We start from the raw sequence: 16,751 nt of genomic DNA on the forward strand, positions 1-16,751 counted from the left end.
GTCCCCAGCCGTTCCGGACGCCCTGGCTCAGGACAGCGACTGTCCCCCAGGAGGAGGGACGCGGGGAACGAATCCCGCTCCCACCAGGATGCTCCCGAGCCACCTTGCAGAAATCGGGAGCTTTGGGCGACAGCTCGAGGCGCTTTGCTCAGGTAAAGCCACCCGCGTCCCGAGCGGCTTTATCCGAGCAAGAGCTGGAATCTGAGGTTTCACTGGGAACATTCAGCTGGTCTAATATACAGTAGTAGAGACCCGAAAGGCGACCCTCCTCGTCCAGGTTCACTGAATAACCGCAGGCTGGAGGCCGCGCAGCACCGACCCTGCCCGGGCTGCGCTGCAAACCGTGCGTGCTTGGCCCCGACGTCTGCCCCGAGGAGAGGTTTCGATCCGTGGTGATGGCTGAAGTATGTACAGGTGTTTGCAGCAGTTATTTACAGTACTTCTGCAGACTGCAAGCTGATTTTCTCCTCCTCCGCTCCTAGTCAATCTGCCGTGGGCTTCTTTAGCGAGAAAGGCCGAATGTTGAAGTGCCGGCTGAGCTGGCTCACCTGGGGACAAGGGGGACAAGAAAACGGAGTCAGGGAGGACCACAGGGATAGCAAGGAAAGCAGGAGCAGGTCCTTGTCACGATGACAAGGCCCCACTGCCTCTTCTCATCGCTGCCCCCAACTCGTGAGCATCGCGTTTTTCTTTTACAGGGTCCCAAACTCCTGGGCTTGCCCAGAAGGGAGCCGGTCCCACGTGCTCCATGGAGGCACCCGGACAACACAGAGCACGAGGGGCAGCAGAACAGCCCACGAGGAGGAGGAGGAGGAGGACGGGACCGCTGTGCTGGTTGCGGGAGGGCTCCCCCAGCCTGGAGACTTCCAGCTTACGGGGGAAAAAGGTCTCCCTGCTGCAGGTATTTGGCCTCTCTCTTCCCGCGTTAGGTTCAATTAGCAACAAGCACGGACTGACAGCAGCAGGACAAGCAGGACAAGCAGCAGAGGGGACGCGGGCGGAGGGACGTACGGGTCACAGCGGGACCGAGGAGACTGGAGATGGGCCTAGAGCGGGTAGAGGAGGGAAACGTGGTAACCCAGCTGAGCAGAGCACTGAGAAACTCACTGCAGGGCTTGGGCAAGCTCGGCTGGATGGGATTACACCTCCTCATCGGTCCCTGTCTTCAGCTATGATTCTGGGACCACATTTATTTAAGCTACTTAGTCATTCAAATCCTTCTTGCATAGAAGTCTCATTACAGTCACAGGAGAGACAAGGCAAGCTGGGATTTGCTTCCTTACTCTAAGTAGGCTCGGGCTTAACTCCACATCAGCCCTGGTGTTCCTGGGGGACAGGGCTTTCCAAGGACAGGGCCCGTGCAGGGAACACAGGGCCGCTCGCCCCGCTCTCTCAGCACTGTCCTTGGGAATTCCCAACGGGAATCCTCAGAGCTGCCTCCCTGTGCGCTGCTCATCGCAGCTCAGGGTAGCACCTGCACTGAGCGAACGCGACCTTGGTTCTCCCCCTCGCAGCTCATGTCCTGCTCCGGGTACCTCCTGGAGCCTTTGGGGTGCCCAGGTCCAAATGTCACAGCCCATGTGGCAGATGCCAGTGCAGATCCCAGAACGGTTGAGGTTGGAAGGGACCTCTAGGGATCACCCAGCGCAACCCCTGCTCCAGCAGGGACACCCAGAGCACGGGGCACAGGGGGCATCCAGGCGGGTTGGACATCTCCAGAGAAGGAGCCTCCACAGCCTCTCTGGGCAGCCTGTGCCAGGGCTCTGGCACCCTCACACCAAGGAAGTTCTTCCTCACATGGACATGGAGCTTCCTGGGGTTCAGCCCAAGTATCCGCAGCCCCGTCCCGGCCCCCGCGCCCGTACGTACCACGACGACCCCGTAGTGGACGTGCGCCAGGGTGAGCAGCGCGGTGAGCGCGTAGAGGAGCAGCGCCTCGCTGCGCGGCGCCAGCCCCGACAGCACCACGAGCAGCGCCGCCGCGATGGGCAGCAGCATCCAGTTGAGCGGCCGGCAGCGCGTGCTGCTCATCTGGCACACGATCAGCTGGCACTGCGGGGACACGAAAGGGCACGGCTGTACGGAACGGCCACGAGCCACCAACCACTGACCGCCCCGCAGAGAACTCGGCAGCTTCCACAGAAATCACACAGAATCCCAGAATGGCTGAGGTTGGAAGGGACCTCTAGGGATCACCCAGTGCAACCCCTGCTCCAGCAGGGACACCCAGAGCACGGGGCACAGGGGGCATCCAGGCGGGTTGGACATCTCCAGAGAAGGAGCCTCCACAGCCTCTCTGGGCAGCCTGTGCCAGGGCTCGGGCACCCTCACACCAAGGAAGTTCTTCCTCACATGGACATGGAGCTGCTTGGGGTTCAACTCGTACCCTTCTTTGCATCACAGCTCCTCCAGGGCACGCGCAGCAGGGCGGACGACGCGAAGGAGAGCAGGAGCAAGGGCATCTTTCCATGAAAACCTTCCCGGGGTTTGACCAAGCCTCCCCCCGCCCCAGCATGATTTGTGGAAAATCCCACCAAGCAGCGGGCTCAGCTGCCGGCCCTAGAACATGGATCCACGGAGCTGCACATCGAGGTGGCAGCACAGGCTCCTTCTGTTTGCTCAGCTCTCGAGCAACCACAAATGCAAAACGCAGCTAAATCAGCTTTTGACACAAGCTTTACCCTCTCCCATTTTAAACCCATTTCAGGCTAATCTTCCTATCACCCGCCTTTCTTCCAGTGGGAACTTGGTCTTTTTCCTCCTGCCTTCCAAGCACCCGGGGAGGCTCCACAGAGCACAAAGCACTTACGGAAATATTAGAAAAGGCTGTTCCGACCATGAAGTAGAAGAGCCTGGGATGCACCTCCAGGATGTCCATGGGCGACACAAAGATCCACGTGGTGCAGAGCACGAAGAGCAGCACGGGGGACAGCAGCGGCAGCGCGATCTCGTACGCAGAGTGGTGCTTCAAGGTCTTGTTTTGATAGGCCCTGCAAGGCAGGAAAGAAATTAAACTCGAGGGTTGAGGAGCGGGGGCGCTGGCAGGGGAGGGAGGCAGGGACTCACTTGTAGAAGTTGTGCAGGCTCATGGGCAGCGTCACCGTGAGCGCGCAGGCTGCAAGAGAGGGAGCGCGTCGGCGCGCGGGGCCCCGAGCACCGCGGCCACCGCGCGGCTCCGCTCCGGATCGACCCTCCCACGGCTCTGCTCCGGATTGAACCCTCCCGCGGCCACCGCGCGGCTCCGCTCCGGATCAGACCCTCCCACGGTCACCGTGCGGCTCCGCTCCGGATCAGACCCTCCCACGGCTCCGCTCCGGATCAAACCCTCCCGCGGTCACCGTGTGGCTCCACTCCGGATTGAACCCTCTCACGGTCACCACGCGGCTCCGCTCCGGATCAACCCTCCTGCGGCCTCCGCTCCGGATCGGACCCTCCTGTGGCCGCCGCGCGGCTCCGCTCCGGATCAAACCCTCCCGTGGCCGCTGCTCCGGATTGAACCCTCCCGCGGTCACCGCGCCGCTCCGCTCCGGATCGGACCCTCCCGCGGCTGCCGCTCCGGATCGAACCCTCCTGCACCCTCCGCTCGGGATCAACCCCCCACGCCGCCTCCGCTCCGGATCGACCCCTCCCGTGGTCACCACGCGGCTCCGCTCCGGATCGACCCCTCCCGTGGCTCCGCTCCGGATTAAACCCTCCTGCACCTGAACTGGCGAGCCCAGCCCTGCTCTACGCTCTCGCAAGGCTGAATTGCTCCATCCTCACCCTGAGGCGAGCTCGGGCTCTGCCGCAGCCCACGCTGCCGCGCTAAGGAGTTTCCAGCCCTAATAATAAAGCCTATTTGCTATTTCTCCCACTATGAGCAGCATTTTCAGGTCCCATTTGTGGAAGGAGAAAGAAAAGCTGCTTTCAATTAACTTGACAAATGGCAGAGCGTGTAAATGGTGCTGAAACCATCACCCTCGTTAAGAAGCAGCAGCAGCAGCTACACTCCAACCCACGAGATCTGTCGTTTCTTCCTTGTTTATCCAGCACTGTGTTTTTAATAGAGCTACATACGTTATTTCTCCTTTTAATAACCCAGTTCCCATCCAAGCGCACAAATCTGCTCAGAAAACGCCTCACGCTCCGTTTTTCCACGCAGGAAAGTTAAGTGCTTTTGGAATTCACGTTTTAACTACGCGGGTGCCAAAGCAAAGCTCAGACACCTTCCTGATGGAGACCAAGTGCAAACACTGGGTTTAACGTAACCAAACGTATTAACTCGAAATTAAGCAGCGATAATTAACACCTATAGGAAGAAATGGGGCTAAAATAGGAAAAAAATAAATTGAACTGCTGAGTAACCCAAATCACATGAAGCAAAATATAGTTCTCCCCCACTAAGTTCCACCCACGTGAAACTGCCCCTCGCTCTGGTCCTTCCTGAGGCCACCCCAGGTCCTTGAAGCTTATATTTAAGCTCCTTATATGTTGTAAATAACATAGGTTAAATTTTGAAACAACGATGAACAGAAACCCAGGTATGTGTGGGGGGTCCTGAACTTCAATTAATGAAACAGGACAAGCAAGGGGCAATGCAAGGACATCCCAATTAACCACGTCACTAACGGCCTACGGGAGCTTTCACGAGAGCAAACAGAGCAGCACGGTACAATCAGACATTCAGTTTGGGTAAAAGTTGGTGTTTAAAAGACAGGCTTCGACATGGAGCTTCTTACCAATAATCATTGTAGTGAATAGGTCTCTATATAAGAAATTAAACAGGAAAGGTGCATACCAGGCCTCAACTCCCACAACGGCCGTCACTATGTAGACGACTGAAATGGTCTGCAAGGAAACACAGAGAAGCAGGGGTAAATAACCAGGCGGGTGGCACTGGGGACACGGGACAGGAAGCTGCTGCTCCTCGCACGGAGGCCCTTGCACAGCTTGAATTCACAAGGGGCTTCAGGGAAGAGAGGGGGTTTACACTGCAAGTTGCAATGGGCAACTCTGAGACCTTCTAGGGGGCAACTACAGCCTGGGAGGGGTCGTGCAGGAAGCCTTTCTTATACCCCTTCCTGAAGAAATGTGGAGAAAGAAAAGCAAACGAGGAGGCTTTTAATAGTAAAGGTAGTGCTGAACACTGAGGGGTGGCCTAGTCCTCAGCCCCCACCTTCCTGGGGGGTTCGGTGATCCAGGAGCTTTTGGAGAAAGGGGGCAGGATACAGGAGCCGGAGGAGACCAGCTAAGGCCTCCTTTTATCTGCACTGAATACGGCCGCGCCTGCTCACTCTCCTGCCTAATTTTTGCATTTTTCATGCAGGTTCTGACAGGCCAGGAGACAAATATTGGCCTGGATGCTGGCTAGGAAAGACGGCTTCAGAGCTGCATTTCCGAGCTCCTCAGGAGGAGTTTCCTTCTCGGCAGTCCCACACGGCAGCCGGTCACGCCGATCCCCAGGAATTCTGCGTTGTTAATGGAAATCCCAACGTGCCCGGTGCAATGACCAGGGTACAGCCACAGTGGCACCTGCCACAGGAACCTTTGCTCCACGCCTATCAGTTATGGGCTACATTTTGGCACATATCCTCGAGCGCAGGGAGGCTCCTACGTTTCTCAGGGCTCGGTGTCCATGCGGACACGGCGTAGGGAGCCCAGAGCAACAAGTCAAGCAGCTGACACATGAACCCACAGCTCTGCAGGCAGAAACCAGGCGCAGCAGATCCGACTCGGAATCCGTTTCTCAGGGCTGGTTTCTTTCCTGCTAGTACAGAAAATCCAAAGGAAAGCACAGAAGCTCCTCAGGACACAAAAGAGCCACACTGTGCCACGCAAGCACCTCGTTTCCGAGGAGCTGAGCTCTAATGCCACCTGCTCCTTGCTCCTTACAGCAGTTCCAAGGAAGGCACACGAGGAACCTGCACAGGAGGACTCGGCGCTCGCCCGTGAGGAGCTCCCGATGCCGCTCGAGCAAACTCACAGCGGGCACGGGGCTTGAAAGCTCCTCAAGGCCAACAGGGTTCTGATTTCCAAGGTTTTTGACACACAGCAGAGCCACGTGGCACCTCTTGGGCCCTGCATCACGTTGCCACGCTTGCAGTCTGCCCAAGCTGTGCTGCTCGAGGGGTACTCACCACCTGGCTGATGTCATATCCCCAGGGCAGGAACAGAATCCCCGTGTTATACTTCTCCCAGTGGGAGAGGATGAAGGAGAACAAGACCACCCACAAGAGCAGGTAGAGGACGAAGACGCTGACGCCCGTGGAGCCGCGGCCGAAGGTGGAGTAGACGGTCACCACGAAGTACACGCAGGCCCAGCTGTCCAGGCCGTGGTCGAAGAGCTCTCCCAGCGGCGTGCTCGAGTTGGTCCGGCGAGCCTGCTTCCCATCCACGCCGTCTGCAGGGAGGGGAGGAACAGCATGGAGCGGCTCCGGAGAGCCCCACGCGCAGCTGCCGTTATCACGGGGGCAACAGCAGCTCTGCTGCCTCCGTCCTCTACGGGGAGCAGGGTTTATTTGGGTCCATTTTGTTCCTGCTTCGTTTATTTTTTATCTTTTTTTTCTTTCTTTCCTTCCCCCCTCTTTGCAACCAAAAAGGGGAACAGAAGGAAAGCCTTATTCCCGTCAACAGGAATGTCCAGAGCCAGGATTGCACACATCTTCTCAAAGCCTGTTCCAACATGGGCCTTTCGCTCCCATTGCTCCGAGCCAACCTCCGAGCTGCTTCACAAAATAACACCTGGAAAAAGCTCCAGGAGCCTGAGCAGCAGCCAGACGAGGGCATGGCAGGAACCCAGGACCAGGGGTTTCTCAACGGGCATGGAGATAAGACACACGCAGCCGCGGCACGAACACATCCCCGAGCGTCCCCCACCGATCGCCACCAGATAAAGTCTTACCCAACGTGTAGGCAGCGAAGTTGAGGAGCCCCACGACGACCCACACTCCACTTGGAACGTGCTGGTGATCAGGAGCTGCAGAGATCAGAGAGGGCCGCGAGGGGAGAGCTCAGTTTGTACCTTCAGCTGGTTTGTTTTGGCAGCCGGGACCCCCGGCTCAGCGACACAAAGCGCTGGTGCAACCCAAACACGGGAGCGAGACGAGGGTGCAGCGTGAAACCTCATGAGACCACAGGACAACACGAAAACGGGCCCGGGAGAACAGGACTCTCCACACTCCCTTTTCCAGGGTCTGCTTCTCCTCTCCCCGGCTTCCCCAAAGTCACTGGTGACGGCAGAGAGCAAACGTTGCCCAACGTAGGATGGCAAAGGCTGGACCTTGTAGGGCCAGCGTGGAGCAGAGCGACTCTCTGCTCCTCATGGGAAGGTTTTCCAGGAGGAACAATGATGCTTCCTATTTTTCAGAGCAGCACAATGGAACCTACTCCAGCAAAACTACTCACAGCCACTGCAGCATCCCAAATGTACGGAGCTGTCCGTTGCGGAGGGAAGGTGCAAGCCTGTGGAGGCCTCCTCAGCAAGAGGAGGAGAAATGCTCTGTTTTTTCCAGATAGGAAACACAGAAGGGTCCCAGTGCACGAGTTTGTTCTGCTGAGCCTTGTTTCTCTTCCAGGGATCCCTACACTGAGCTTTCTTCCTTGAGCTCCTCTCCACTTTGCTCCATGCTACTGCTCACGGGCCAAAGGATGGTCCGAAACTTAAATATCAAGGGAAGACACTCAAGGTTTTGAAAACCCAGTGCATGATTGTACGTGTCTATCTACAGACCAAGTAAATCCCAGGAAACCAGTATTTTTCCCTACCAAATTGTGTTTTGACATTCTAAAAAGTTCTAAAAGAACTGAACAAACTCTAAGCACTCACCTAAACTTGGCGGGGGGACACGGAGAGGAAATCTAGAAGTTAAGACATTGCTAAGTGATAGGAGAAAAAAAAAATACAGCAGAATAACACAACGGAACCTTCAACCCTTGGGGAACGGGGACGGAGAGAGCATGGGGAGCTCGCTGCAATATCCACATCTGAGCAGACTCTGCTGTTGGGAGCCCAACAAAAAAGCAAGATAAAGGTTTTACAGCACGCAGCTAAGAAGAATAACCATGTGCATCCTTGCAATGTGCAGAATGGTGAAACACAGAGAGGGTTTGGCCTGTGCTAGCCTGAACGTGGTGCTGGGTTGTTTTTGCAAGGGGACACGAGCTGGGATGGGAACAAGGCTCCGCTCGCCGGCTTCACCCTGGTTGGTTTGAAAGCGAAAGCGACGGGTTCTCCACTGTGCACACGGAGCTGCTTCCTGCGGGAAAAGCCTGGCCGATCCCTCCTCCCTGCCCCAGGAGCCCCTGCGTGGGCACGTGTCCCCCCGGTAGCTGGGAGGAAGGGGACACATCCCCTGTCGCCAAGGCCACTGCCAGCTCTTCAGAGGGTCCCTGCTCCGACACGGCCTCTGGGAGCATCCGGAGGAGCGAGGCTGCACACGGAGCACGCGGGGACGCAGCAGGGAAGTCGAGAGGTTTTATCCCTCTGACGCTTTGCGAGCCAACAGGCAGCCTTACCAGAAGCGTAGAAGTCCGGGTCGAAGTACGCCATGAGGAAGAAGTTGAAGACAAGCAGCAGGAAGCCCGAGAACGTTATCAGGTTCGGGGCCAGCCAGGTGGGGAAGATCTATGGGAAACGAGCAAAAGAACACGGGAACTCACGGACACGGGCGACCGGGACGAGGCAGGAGCCACGGCGCGACCGTGGGCATCAGAGACGTTCCTGCTCGGCCGCGCCGGATCCCTGCGGAGCAGTGGGAGCTCCGGGGCCGCGACGCGAGGGCGCGCGGGCGCTCACCTTGACGATGGTGTTCCAGAAGGGATGCATGACGTACAGAGACAGGGGGTTGCTGTCCACGGCGCTGTACTGCGGATAAGAGGGAGAACGGCCGTCACACCCGTGCCCGTGGCCTCGGCGCTCCGGGGACGGATCCCTGCCCGCATCGCGGCTCCTGTGGTCCCCATCCCGCCATCCGGAGCCCGCGGAGCCCAGCACCCCGGGGCTGTGCGGGCTCTGTATCCAACGGGTGCCACGCGGGAGGGCAGGAAGAGGCTGCCCCGCAAACCATGAGACCCGGGGCCCTTCCCAGGGCCTCCAGGTCGGTACGTCACCGCATCCTTGTGCCAGGACAACCCTTGTTCCCATTCCGGCGCTCCATGCACATGGGAGACTGTTCAATGACCGGCCAGAGATTTTTGCCCATTTGAGCGGAGGGGAGAAGAGACAACCCAGCAAGACCGCGAGATCCACGGAGCAGCTTCCATGCAGCACGCTGGAATTCTCCTGGAGCCCTCCTGACCAGCCCGCTTTCCCCCTCGGGGCCGTTTCCTAGCGGAGATTATCCCATCTCAAGTCCCCTTCCCCAAATAACAGCTGATAGAGTCCCAAGAAAACGATTTCCTTAGCTATAAAATGCCTCAGCACCACGTACAGGGACCTGGGGCCCCCTCGTCCCGAACAAGCCGCATTCCCAAGGGTGCCCAATCCCACCTTGGCACAAGTCTCTTTCTCTCCCCCCGCTGCAGCGTTTCCCGCTGTTCCCAGGGCGAATCCCTCCGCATCGTCCCGTTATGCGGAACGCGGACACTGCTCCGGAACGAAGCCCTGAGCTCGGCCGCTCCGCAGAGCCGAGGTTTCGGCCACGAGGAATTTCCACCCCGGCTTAACGCGGTTTTGAAGGAGGGAATTCCAAGCGCTTTGCGAGATAATACGATTTGCACTCGTGCTGCGGGGAGGAGGAGATCCGGACACCAATTAAAGCTCGTTGCCTCCGCAGGGGTCTGGAAGCAGACGGAGCCAGCGGCACGCGGGGCTGCGCGGACTCCCGCGAGGGAGACCGGCATTCCCGGGAAACGCAGCGAAGGAGCAAAGGGATGTCTCCCTCAGCCTACCTGCTCCCGTGGGATTTGCCCTCTCCTTGGAGATATCAGGAGGGGATGCTTCACCCCATCGCGTGCAAGGGGCGCAAGGCAAGCGCAAGCAGGGACAGCCTGGGGGCCGGACACGTGCAACGGGCTCCAGCGTGTTAATTCCTGCTTCCCTGCGCTTCCCGGTGTCCACATCCACCTCGCAGCTCCGGACTGTTCCCAGCTGGCAGCACCAACCCACCCGCGCCAGCTGCTCATCCAGCCCCAACTTTAGGGCCAGGTGCCAGCAGGAGCCACTGGATGCAAATTCAGACGGAGTTTAAGCAAAATTCCTTCCATTTTGGTTTGTTTTGGTTTTTCTTTCTTCCTCTCAAGGCTACAAACATGGGGGGTGTTTGAGGGGTCTGAGCACGCTGAGGGAATTCCCAGCCGGAATGCATTATCCGGGCGCTGGTGCTGGCCCAGACCCGGTGGCAAAGGGCCGGTCTGGCCGTTCTCCATATCCTGGCCCCATCCCGCAGCTCCTGCTCCTACTGACAGACACTGATCCAGAACCACTTCCCTTTTCGGGAAGCGGGAAGGTTCCTTGGGATAAGAGCTTGCCCCCACGCGTCACACGCTCCTTCCTTGCCCGACTCCAATGTGCTTTGGGAGTCCAGAGCAGGATTTGCACCGGGAGAACATAATCCTTCCTGCAGGAAAACAGCCACAGACGGCACAGAGCTGACGGCGACAACCCAACACCTATTTGCCCGCATTTTCACCCTGTTCTGCCTGCAGAAGCAGGGCAGCGGGAGCCGCGGCGGCTCCCATGGCCGTTCCCTACGGATCCCTAGGGCAGGAGGCGGCGATCCCCGCCGGGATCAGCGCGGAGCCGTGAACTTGGCAGCACCCGGGAGCGGCGCCAGGGCGAACGGCCCCGCTCGCCCCGTGCCCACGTGCCCGGCCGCGGTCACGGCCGCGCGGGCACTCATTAACTCCGGCTCTGTTTGCCTTCTCCGAGGTCGCTGCCCGCCGGCACGGGGACGATTCCCGCGGCGCTTTCCTCCCCCGCTCCGCTTTTCCTGCCCCACGCGGGCGCCCGGGATCTGCAGCGCTCGGAGACGATTCGCAGGAGGCGTTTGGATGCAAAGAGGCAGCCAGGGCTCAGACACTGCCCGTCTCCGTGTGGCTCATCCCAACCCGGCCCCGCTCCGGCAGGACGAGGCTCCTTCTCCAGCCGGGCACGGCCTGCCGGGCCTGGCTGCATCCAGGAGCTCTCCAAGGGAGAGCTTTAAATCCCTGGGAATGTGGGTCAGCCTTGCGGCCGCTGCGTGAGGCCACAGGGTGGGAAAGGAGGATTTAAGGGGCACGCGGCAGGGAGGCAATTAGGAGATAAGCCAGAGAGCAGCCTCTGGAGCCAGAGATCCGAGAAGCAATTCCAAGCAGGAAAGATGATTTGGGGGGGGATCTTTTTCACCTCTCCCAGGCAGCTCCTGCTGCAGCAGGAGGAAGCGGAGGGTCCGTGTGGCTGCTCTCGCTGCTCCTCTCCTGACATTCCCACCATCCGCCCGCGCCCTCCTGCCGTTCCCAGCAGCAGGAGAACCCTCCTCCTCCAAGCTCCAGCAGACCCTGCCTGAGAGGAAGGAGCGAACCACATTTTTTCCAAAGCATCCAATGCACTGCAGAGAACCGGGCACCGCTACATCCCGCCGCGCTGCTCCTTTGGAGGGAGGAATTCCCAGCTAACAGAGACGCGGAAAAGCAGGCGCTGCTCCGCATGGGCAGCCGCAGGGAGCGATCCCTGGCTTCCCACGATGTGCCCATGCCTCTTCCAAACAGCTCCAAGCCGGATCCTCGCTGCCAATTAACAGGGAGCAGCATTTCTGAGCGGGCCAAGACTCAACACCCCACAATAAACGTCACAGGAGACTTTCGGTGCCACTAAAGAGACTCCAGACACACTCTGGTCTTAGCGTTTTCTCCTCCATGGCAGCAGAAAATGGATGAGCCAGCAAGGGAGGCTCTAAACCCTCAGAGTTCATGACTAATTTCCCAATATCCAAGTTGCTACTAACGGGGAGACGGGGAAAATCCTTGCAAAAAGCTTGCAAAGCAAAAGATAAAGCTGGGAGAACAGAGCCGTGGAAGCAGCAAACAGCACCCCGAGCTGCTAACGGAGATGAAGGACGCGCAGGCGAGGGCCCGGGGAGGACCCAGCACATCCCACCTCCACGGTACACACCAGAGGGGTTCTAGAAAGGAACACAAATCCCTCGTCCTCTTCTGCCCTGCGCCTGCTTGTCCGAAAAGTCACGGAATCTGGCAGGTTTTCCAGGGTTTCTCACGGCAGCCTCTGCAAAACTGCAGCCCGAGCAGCACTTGGAAAAGGCTGCGTTGTTCCAAGGGGACCACAGACACCCCCGCTCTGTCCCAGGAGCCTCAGGAGAAGGGGCTGGGGCTGGAAGGCTTCCCTGCTCCATCCCAAGGGAAGAATGCAGGCTATTCGTCTGGAGGTGGCAAAGGCTGCCCGCAGGCCTCCCATCCGCGCTGCTGCCATCAAAAAGCCTTCTTTTTTACTGCTTCCCGGCCAGTTTTGCTGGGTTTTTCCGCTGATCCGAAGAGCCACCGGCACTCACTGATCTTGCAGTGCTCCAGGGAGCCCACCCTGGAGAGGAACCTTTATGGATTCCTATTTCCTGAGGAGCCTGAGGAAGATAAACAGCGACAACAAAAACCAACCTCCTGTGAACGCGACTCCCCCGCCGCCGCTGCAGCCTCCGCAGCCTCCGCTTTCCATGGAATTTTTTAGCGTGCTACTCTCAGCAAGTCGGGAAGCGCTGAGGAGGCAGCACGCGCTTTCCAACGCCCACGGAAGCGCAGGAGATTCCTGAAGGCTCAGGTGGAGGGGAGGAGCAGCCTCTTTCTTGGGGACAGCGCGGAACTGGCGGCTGTTTGGGGCTGTTTGCCCAAGAAACGTGCAGAATCCGCTCAAGCAGCGGGTGCAGCGTGATGCACACACGTGTTGCTCCGGGGAAACAGGGCTTAAGGGCAGCCTGGAGGCAAGAAAGGGCTGCCTTCCTCCTAGAGGAAGCAACGGAGGTGCAGATGTAACAGGCAGAAATCCCTGCGGATATCCCAGATGGCCCCATTCTTCCCAATCCCCTAATTTTACAGGGCAGAGCTGCCCAGGAGCCTGCGAGGAAGCAGCTTCCTATCCACTGGCTCAGGGGGAAGAAGAGACGGGTCATTCCCAAATTGTCCCATTCCAAAGGGACGGCAGGAGGCCGCGTCCCCGTGTGCATCTTCCTCCCGGGGAGGTGACAAGGCACTGGAAACACCAGGACTGTCACACTTAGAGGTCAGAGAGGCAGGCACTAACCCCAAGCACAGGCATGGGGAAGCCTGATCGCAGGGGCACGATGCAGTAGTTAAAACACATGTATTTATTCCGGTAGAGGAGCTCCAGCCTTGACTAACTAACTAATTTGGGGTTAATTGAGCTCAGGATGTCGCTGGAGCCACACAGCAGCTCACCAACACATAGGTTACCCTTCTCTTATCTTGCATTACTGCTGTACATCCCGCACTGCACCTCTCGCTCCATCCGTCGCAGCAGCTTCCACCGCACGGAATTTTTATGGGTAAAAGCAACCGGAGTCCAGCAAGACACGCTGCAGTGCCCGCAGCGGAGCCGCGCGCCGAGCTCGGCGCCTTTCCCAAGGCTGCAGGCGCAAAGAAACCCAAAACCTGTGCAAGGAGATTGCAGAGAGGCCGTGCGGGCTTCATGAGCCCGGAGCAGACCGTCGGTAACGTTCCTCAACGCGGTTTATTGCGATGCTCAGCAAAGAGCCTCTGCCTAGAGGGACTCAATGCGAGCGCACACGGGGGGATGCTCCAAGCACTAGGCGCGAACCCGTCCGCGCTGCCAGAGCTCCTGTTGATTCCCTAAAATCACGACACGAGCGGAGCTGCCTCTGCCAGACCGCGCTCCTGCCCCCGGGGCAGACGCAGCTTTACGGGCCTGTTTGATCCGTTGGGAAACGGCTCCTCCCCAGACACCTACTTGGAGGCTCCAGCACCCTGCCACCCACAGCCAGCTCCCATTGGAGGCGCCTCCGTGAAGACCATGACACGGCACCAGGTAATTAATATCTGTTAAATGAGGACACGTTGGGCCGAGTGTGACTCCTGGCAGCTGGTTCCTGCCATGGCTGGCCAAGAAAATGCCCCAGGTGCAGCACAGAGGGACCCTCCTCGCTGCCCGGGCACCGCAAGGAGAGGCGGCAGCACCGTGGAGCACGGCTGGAAACAGCCCAAACACCTGCAAGCGCTTAAGCAAGGGCTTCGTGAGGACGAAATCAGGCAGAGCGCGTTGCCAGCACCCACGCGGGACAGCACCTCTCACCGCGCGCAGAACGCGCTCCATGAACACAGAGGGTTTCCTGCTGCTTGCTACAAAGGTCACTTGTCCCCAGCGCCTACACGTGCAGCGAGGGAGGACAAGGGCCAGGCCCGAGGTGGCACCTGGTCCTCTTCGCCTCCTGAGCACGTTGGGCTGGTCCCAACTGCTGCGGGTTTAAACGACGCCCCGGGAGCCTCTGGAAGGGAAGGCAGCGGCGTGACAATGTGACCGACGGCAGGACAGGAGCAAAGGGAGAGGAACCCTTTCGGTCGCGCTGCTGCTGCAGGACGGGTGACACCGGTGCGGCCCATGCCCTGCACTGCCCCTGGGATCAGAGCCACAACAAGGGCCCCTTGGGCTTCTCCGGGATGGCTCCGGCTCACGCCACGGGATAAGACAGCCCCTCATGGATCCGTCCACGTGGAGCGGCCGCGGAGCGGCGCCAGCCCCGGGACCGGGCGCAGGAAATCCCGGAGACACCGGCTGAGCCTGCAGCGGGACAACGGGAAACTGTGCCTTGTGCCGGCCACCAGCCCAGCTACAAGGGGCTGCCACAGAATCCCAGAATGGTTGAGGCTGGAAAGGACCTCCAGGGATCACCCAGTGCAACCCCTGCTCCAGCAGGGACACCCAGAGCACGGGGCACAGGGGGGCATCCAGGCGGGTTGGACATCTCCAGAGAAGGAGCCTCCACAGCCTCTCTGGGCAGCCTGTGCCAGGGCTCTGGCACCCAGTTTCCAGCACCAGGGCCCCGCAGGAGCAGGGCCGGCACCTGCCGAGCTCCCCGGCTCCTCCCCAGCCCAGGGAGCCCCGAGGACAGGCACGGCCACCGCGGGGGACAGGGACACGGGGAGGGGGGATTAGAGGCCTCCCTGGGGTAACGGGGCAAGGGGACACCGCAACCCCCCGCCATGGCGGGAGCAGCCTCCCCGTTCCCGCACCGTCCTCAGGGCCGCGACCCCGAGGCCTCCCCGTGGGGACGGCGCGGCGCGGCACCTTGTACTTGCTGAAGCCGGCCAGCTGCTCGGCGCTCACGTACTCCATGGCGGCCCCGCTGCCGCCTCACGGCCCCGCCGCCTCGCCTCGCCTCGCCGCCCGGCGCGCGCGCCCGCTCGGCCCCCGCCGGCTCCCGTAGCGCCGCGCCCGCCGCCCCCGCGCGTCACCGCCCGCCCCGCCCCGCGCGCTCCCCGCCGCCATCTTGTGGCGCGCGCCCCCTGGCGGGCGGGCGGCGGCCACAAGATGGCGGCGGCGCGGGCTGAGGCGGCGGGTGCGTTACCGAAATACCCGCTTCTGGGGGGCCCGTTCGGGGAAATGCGGCAGGAAAAAATCACTCTTAGGCCCTATTCCCTCCCGCGGCACCAGCCCCGCTGGGTCCGGGACTGCAGGCACCCAGCGCATAGAGACTGAGCTCTCCCGTGACAGCCTTCACGGCTGTGATAAACACCGTGAAAAGAGGACACGGACGGGGATCACAGCGTTTTATGCTAAGGGGAATTCGCCTGGCCCTGCTGGGTTGCAGTGTGGGTCCTCAGCGGTTTGATTTTCCACCCTCCGAGTTTATGGAAGGACCCGGGGGGTTTCCCCATCCCTGTCCTCACCAGTGCCTTTAATTGCCACCCAGATGGAGACCCGTCTTGCCAGGCACCTACTTGTCCCCATACAGGAATTCCTCTCCCTGACTGTTCCTTATTGCTGGTGACCTGAAATGAGGGAAAAAATCAAAAAAAATCACAACAAAGCAGCAAAACAGCGCCGGGTAAGCAGATGAAGAGCTACTGCCGGTGAGAATCTCTGTAAATGGGGAGATGACAAAAAAATGAGGCTGGAGGTAAATCCAACGGATGCCCTAGGAGAAAATTTATGAATCCATGGGCTCAGGTTGGATGTGCCCGGCAGTGCTGCAGGAGCTGGGGGAGGTTATTGCTAGGCCGCTCTCCCCATCATCTTGGAAAGGCCATGGAGAACAGGAGAAGGGGCCGAGGACTGAAGGAAAGTGAACGTCACACCAGGCTTCACAAGGGACATGAAGGAGGAGCAGGGAGCTGCAGGCAGGTCACTCCATCCCTGGAAAGATGATGGAGCAGCTCCTGCTGCCCGCAAGGAAGTGGAGGTCGGGAAGGTGAGGCAGAGTATGGATTCGCTAAGTGGTAATCACGCTTAACCAATCTGATAGACTTCTCTGGCACTTCTTGGACACTGTCACCCATAACCAGCCCCAGAGCAAGCTTGGAAGCGTGGGCTAGATGGGCAGACAGGAGAGGTCTTGAGACGTGGCCAAAAGGCAGCGCTTGGAGTTTTGCTCGGGACATAGAGAGTAGCGGGAGACCTGTAGCTAGTGGTCGTAGGACATTCCGGTGGGATTGGGGAGGCTGGATGCGCCAAGAGTGGATGCTGGATGCTCCTGATGTGCCGTGGAGAGAATTCCAGAGTCTTGCACCTGGGGGGGAAAAACTGTGAGGATGGGGCCAAACTCTAATGAGAGTTATAGAGAAGATGTGGCCAAGTCGTGCCCCACAATAAGGCA

The 16,751-nt window shown here is 59.4% G+C and overlaps 1 protein-coding gene across 1 annotated transcript; it reads right to left on the reverse strand.

The window, feature by feature from the left end:
- Positions 1-358: 358 nt before the first annotated feature.
- SELENOI (selenoprotein I) lies at positions 359-15,280 on the reverse strand. Its single transcript, XM_088530738.1, has 10 exons — positions 15,224-15,280; positions 8,774-8,842; positions 8,494-8,602; positions 6,881-6,955; positions 6,117-6,379; positions 4,719-4,827; positions 3,067-3,115; positions 2,810-2,990; positions 1,870-2,052; positions 359-548 (listed from the first exon to the last, which is right to left on the reverse strand). The coding sequence occupies exons 1-10, from the start codon at positions 15,269-15,271 to the stop codon at positions 432-434; spliced, it is 1,203 nt and encodes a 400-aa protein (XP_088386864.1). The 5' UTR covers positions 15,272-15,280; the 3' UTR covers positions 359-431.
- Between the last annotated feature and the right edge of the window lie 1,471 nt (positions 15,281-16,751).

Source organism: Tinamus guttatus, unplaced genomic scaffold, assembly GCF_059628265.1.
Source record: "Tinamus guttatus ecotype Peru unplaced genomic scaffold, ASM5962826v1 Tinamus_guttatus_pri_ptg000386l, whole genome shotgun sequence".
NCBI lineage: Eukaryota > Metazoa > Chordata > Aves > Tinamiformes > Tinamidae > Tinamus > Tinamus guttatus.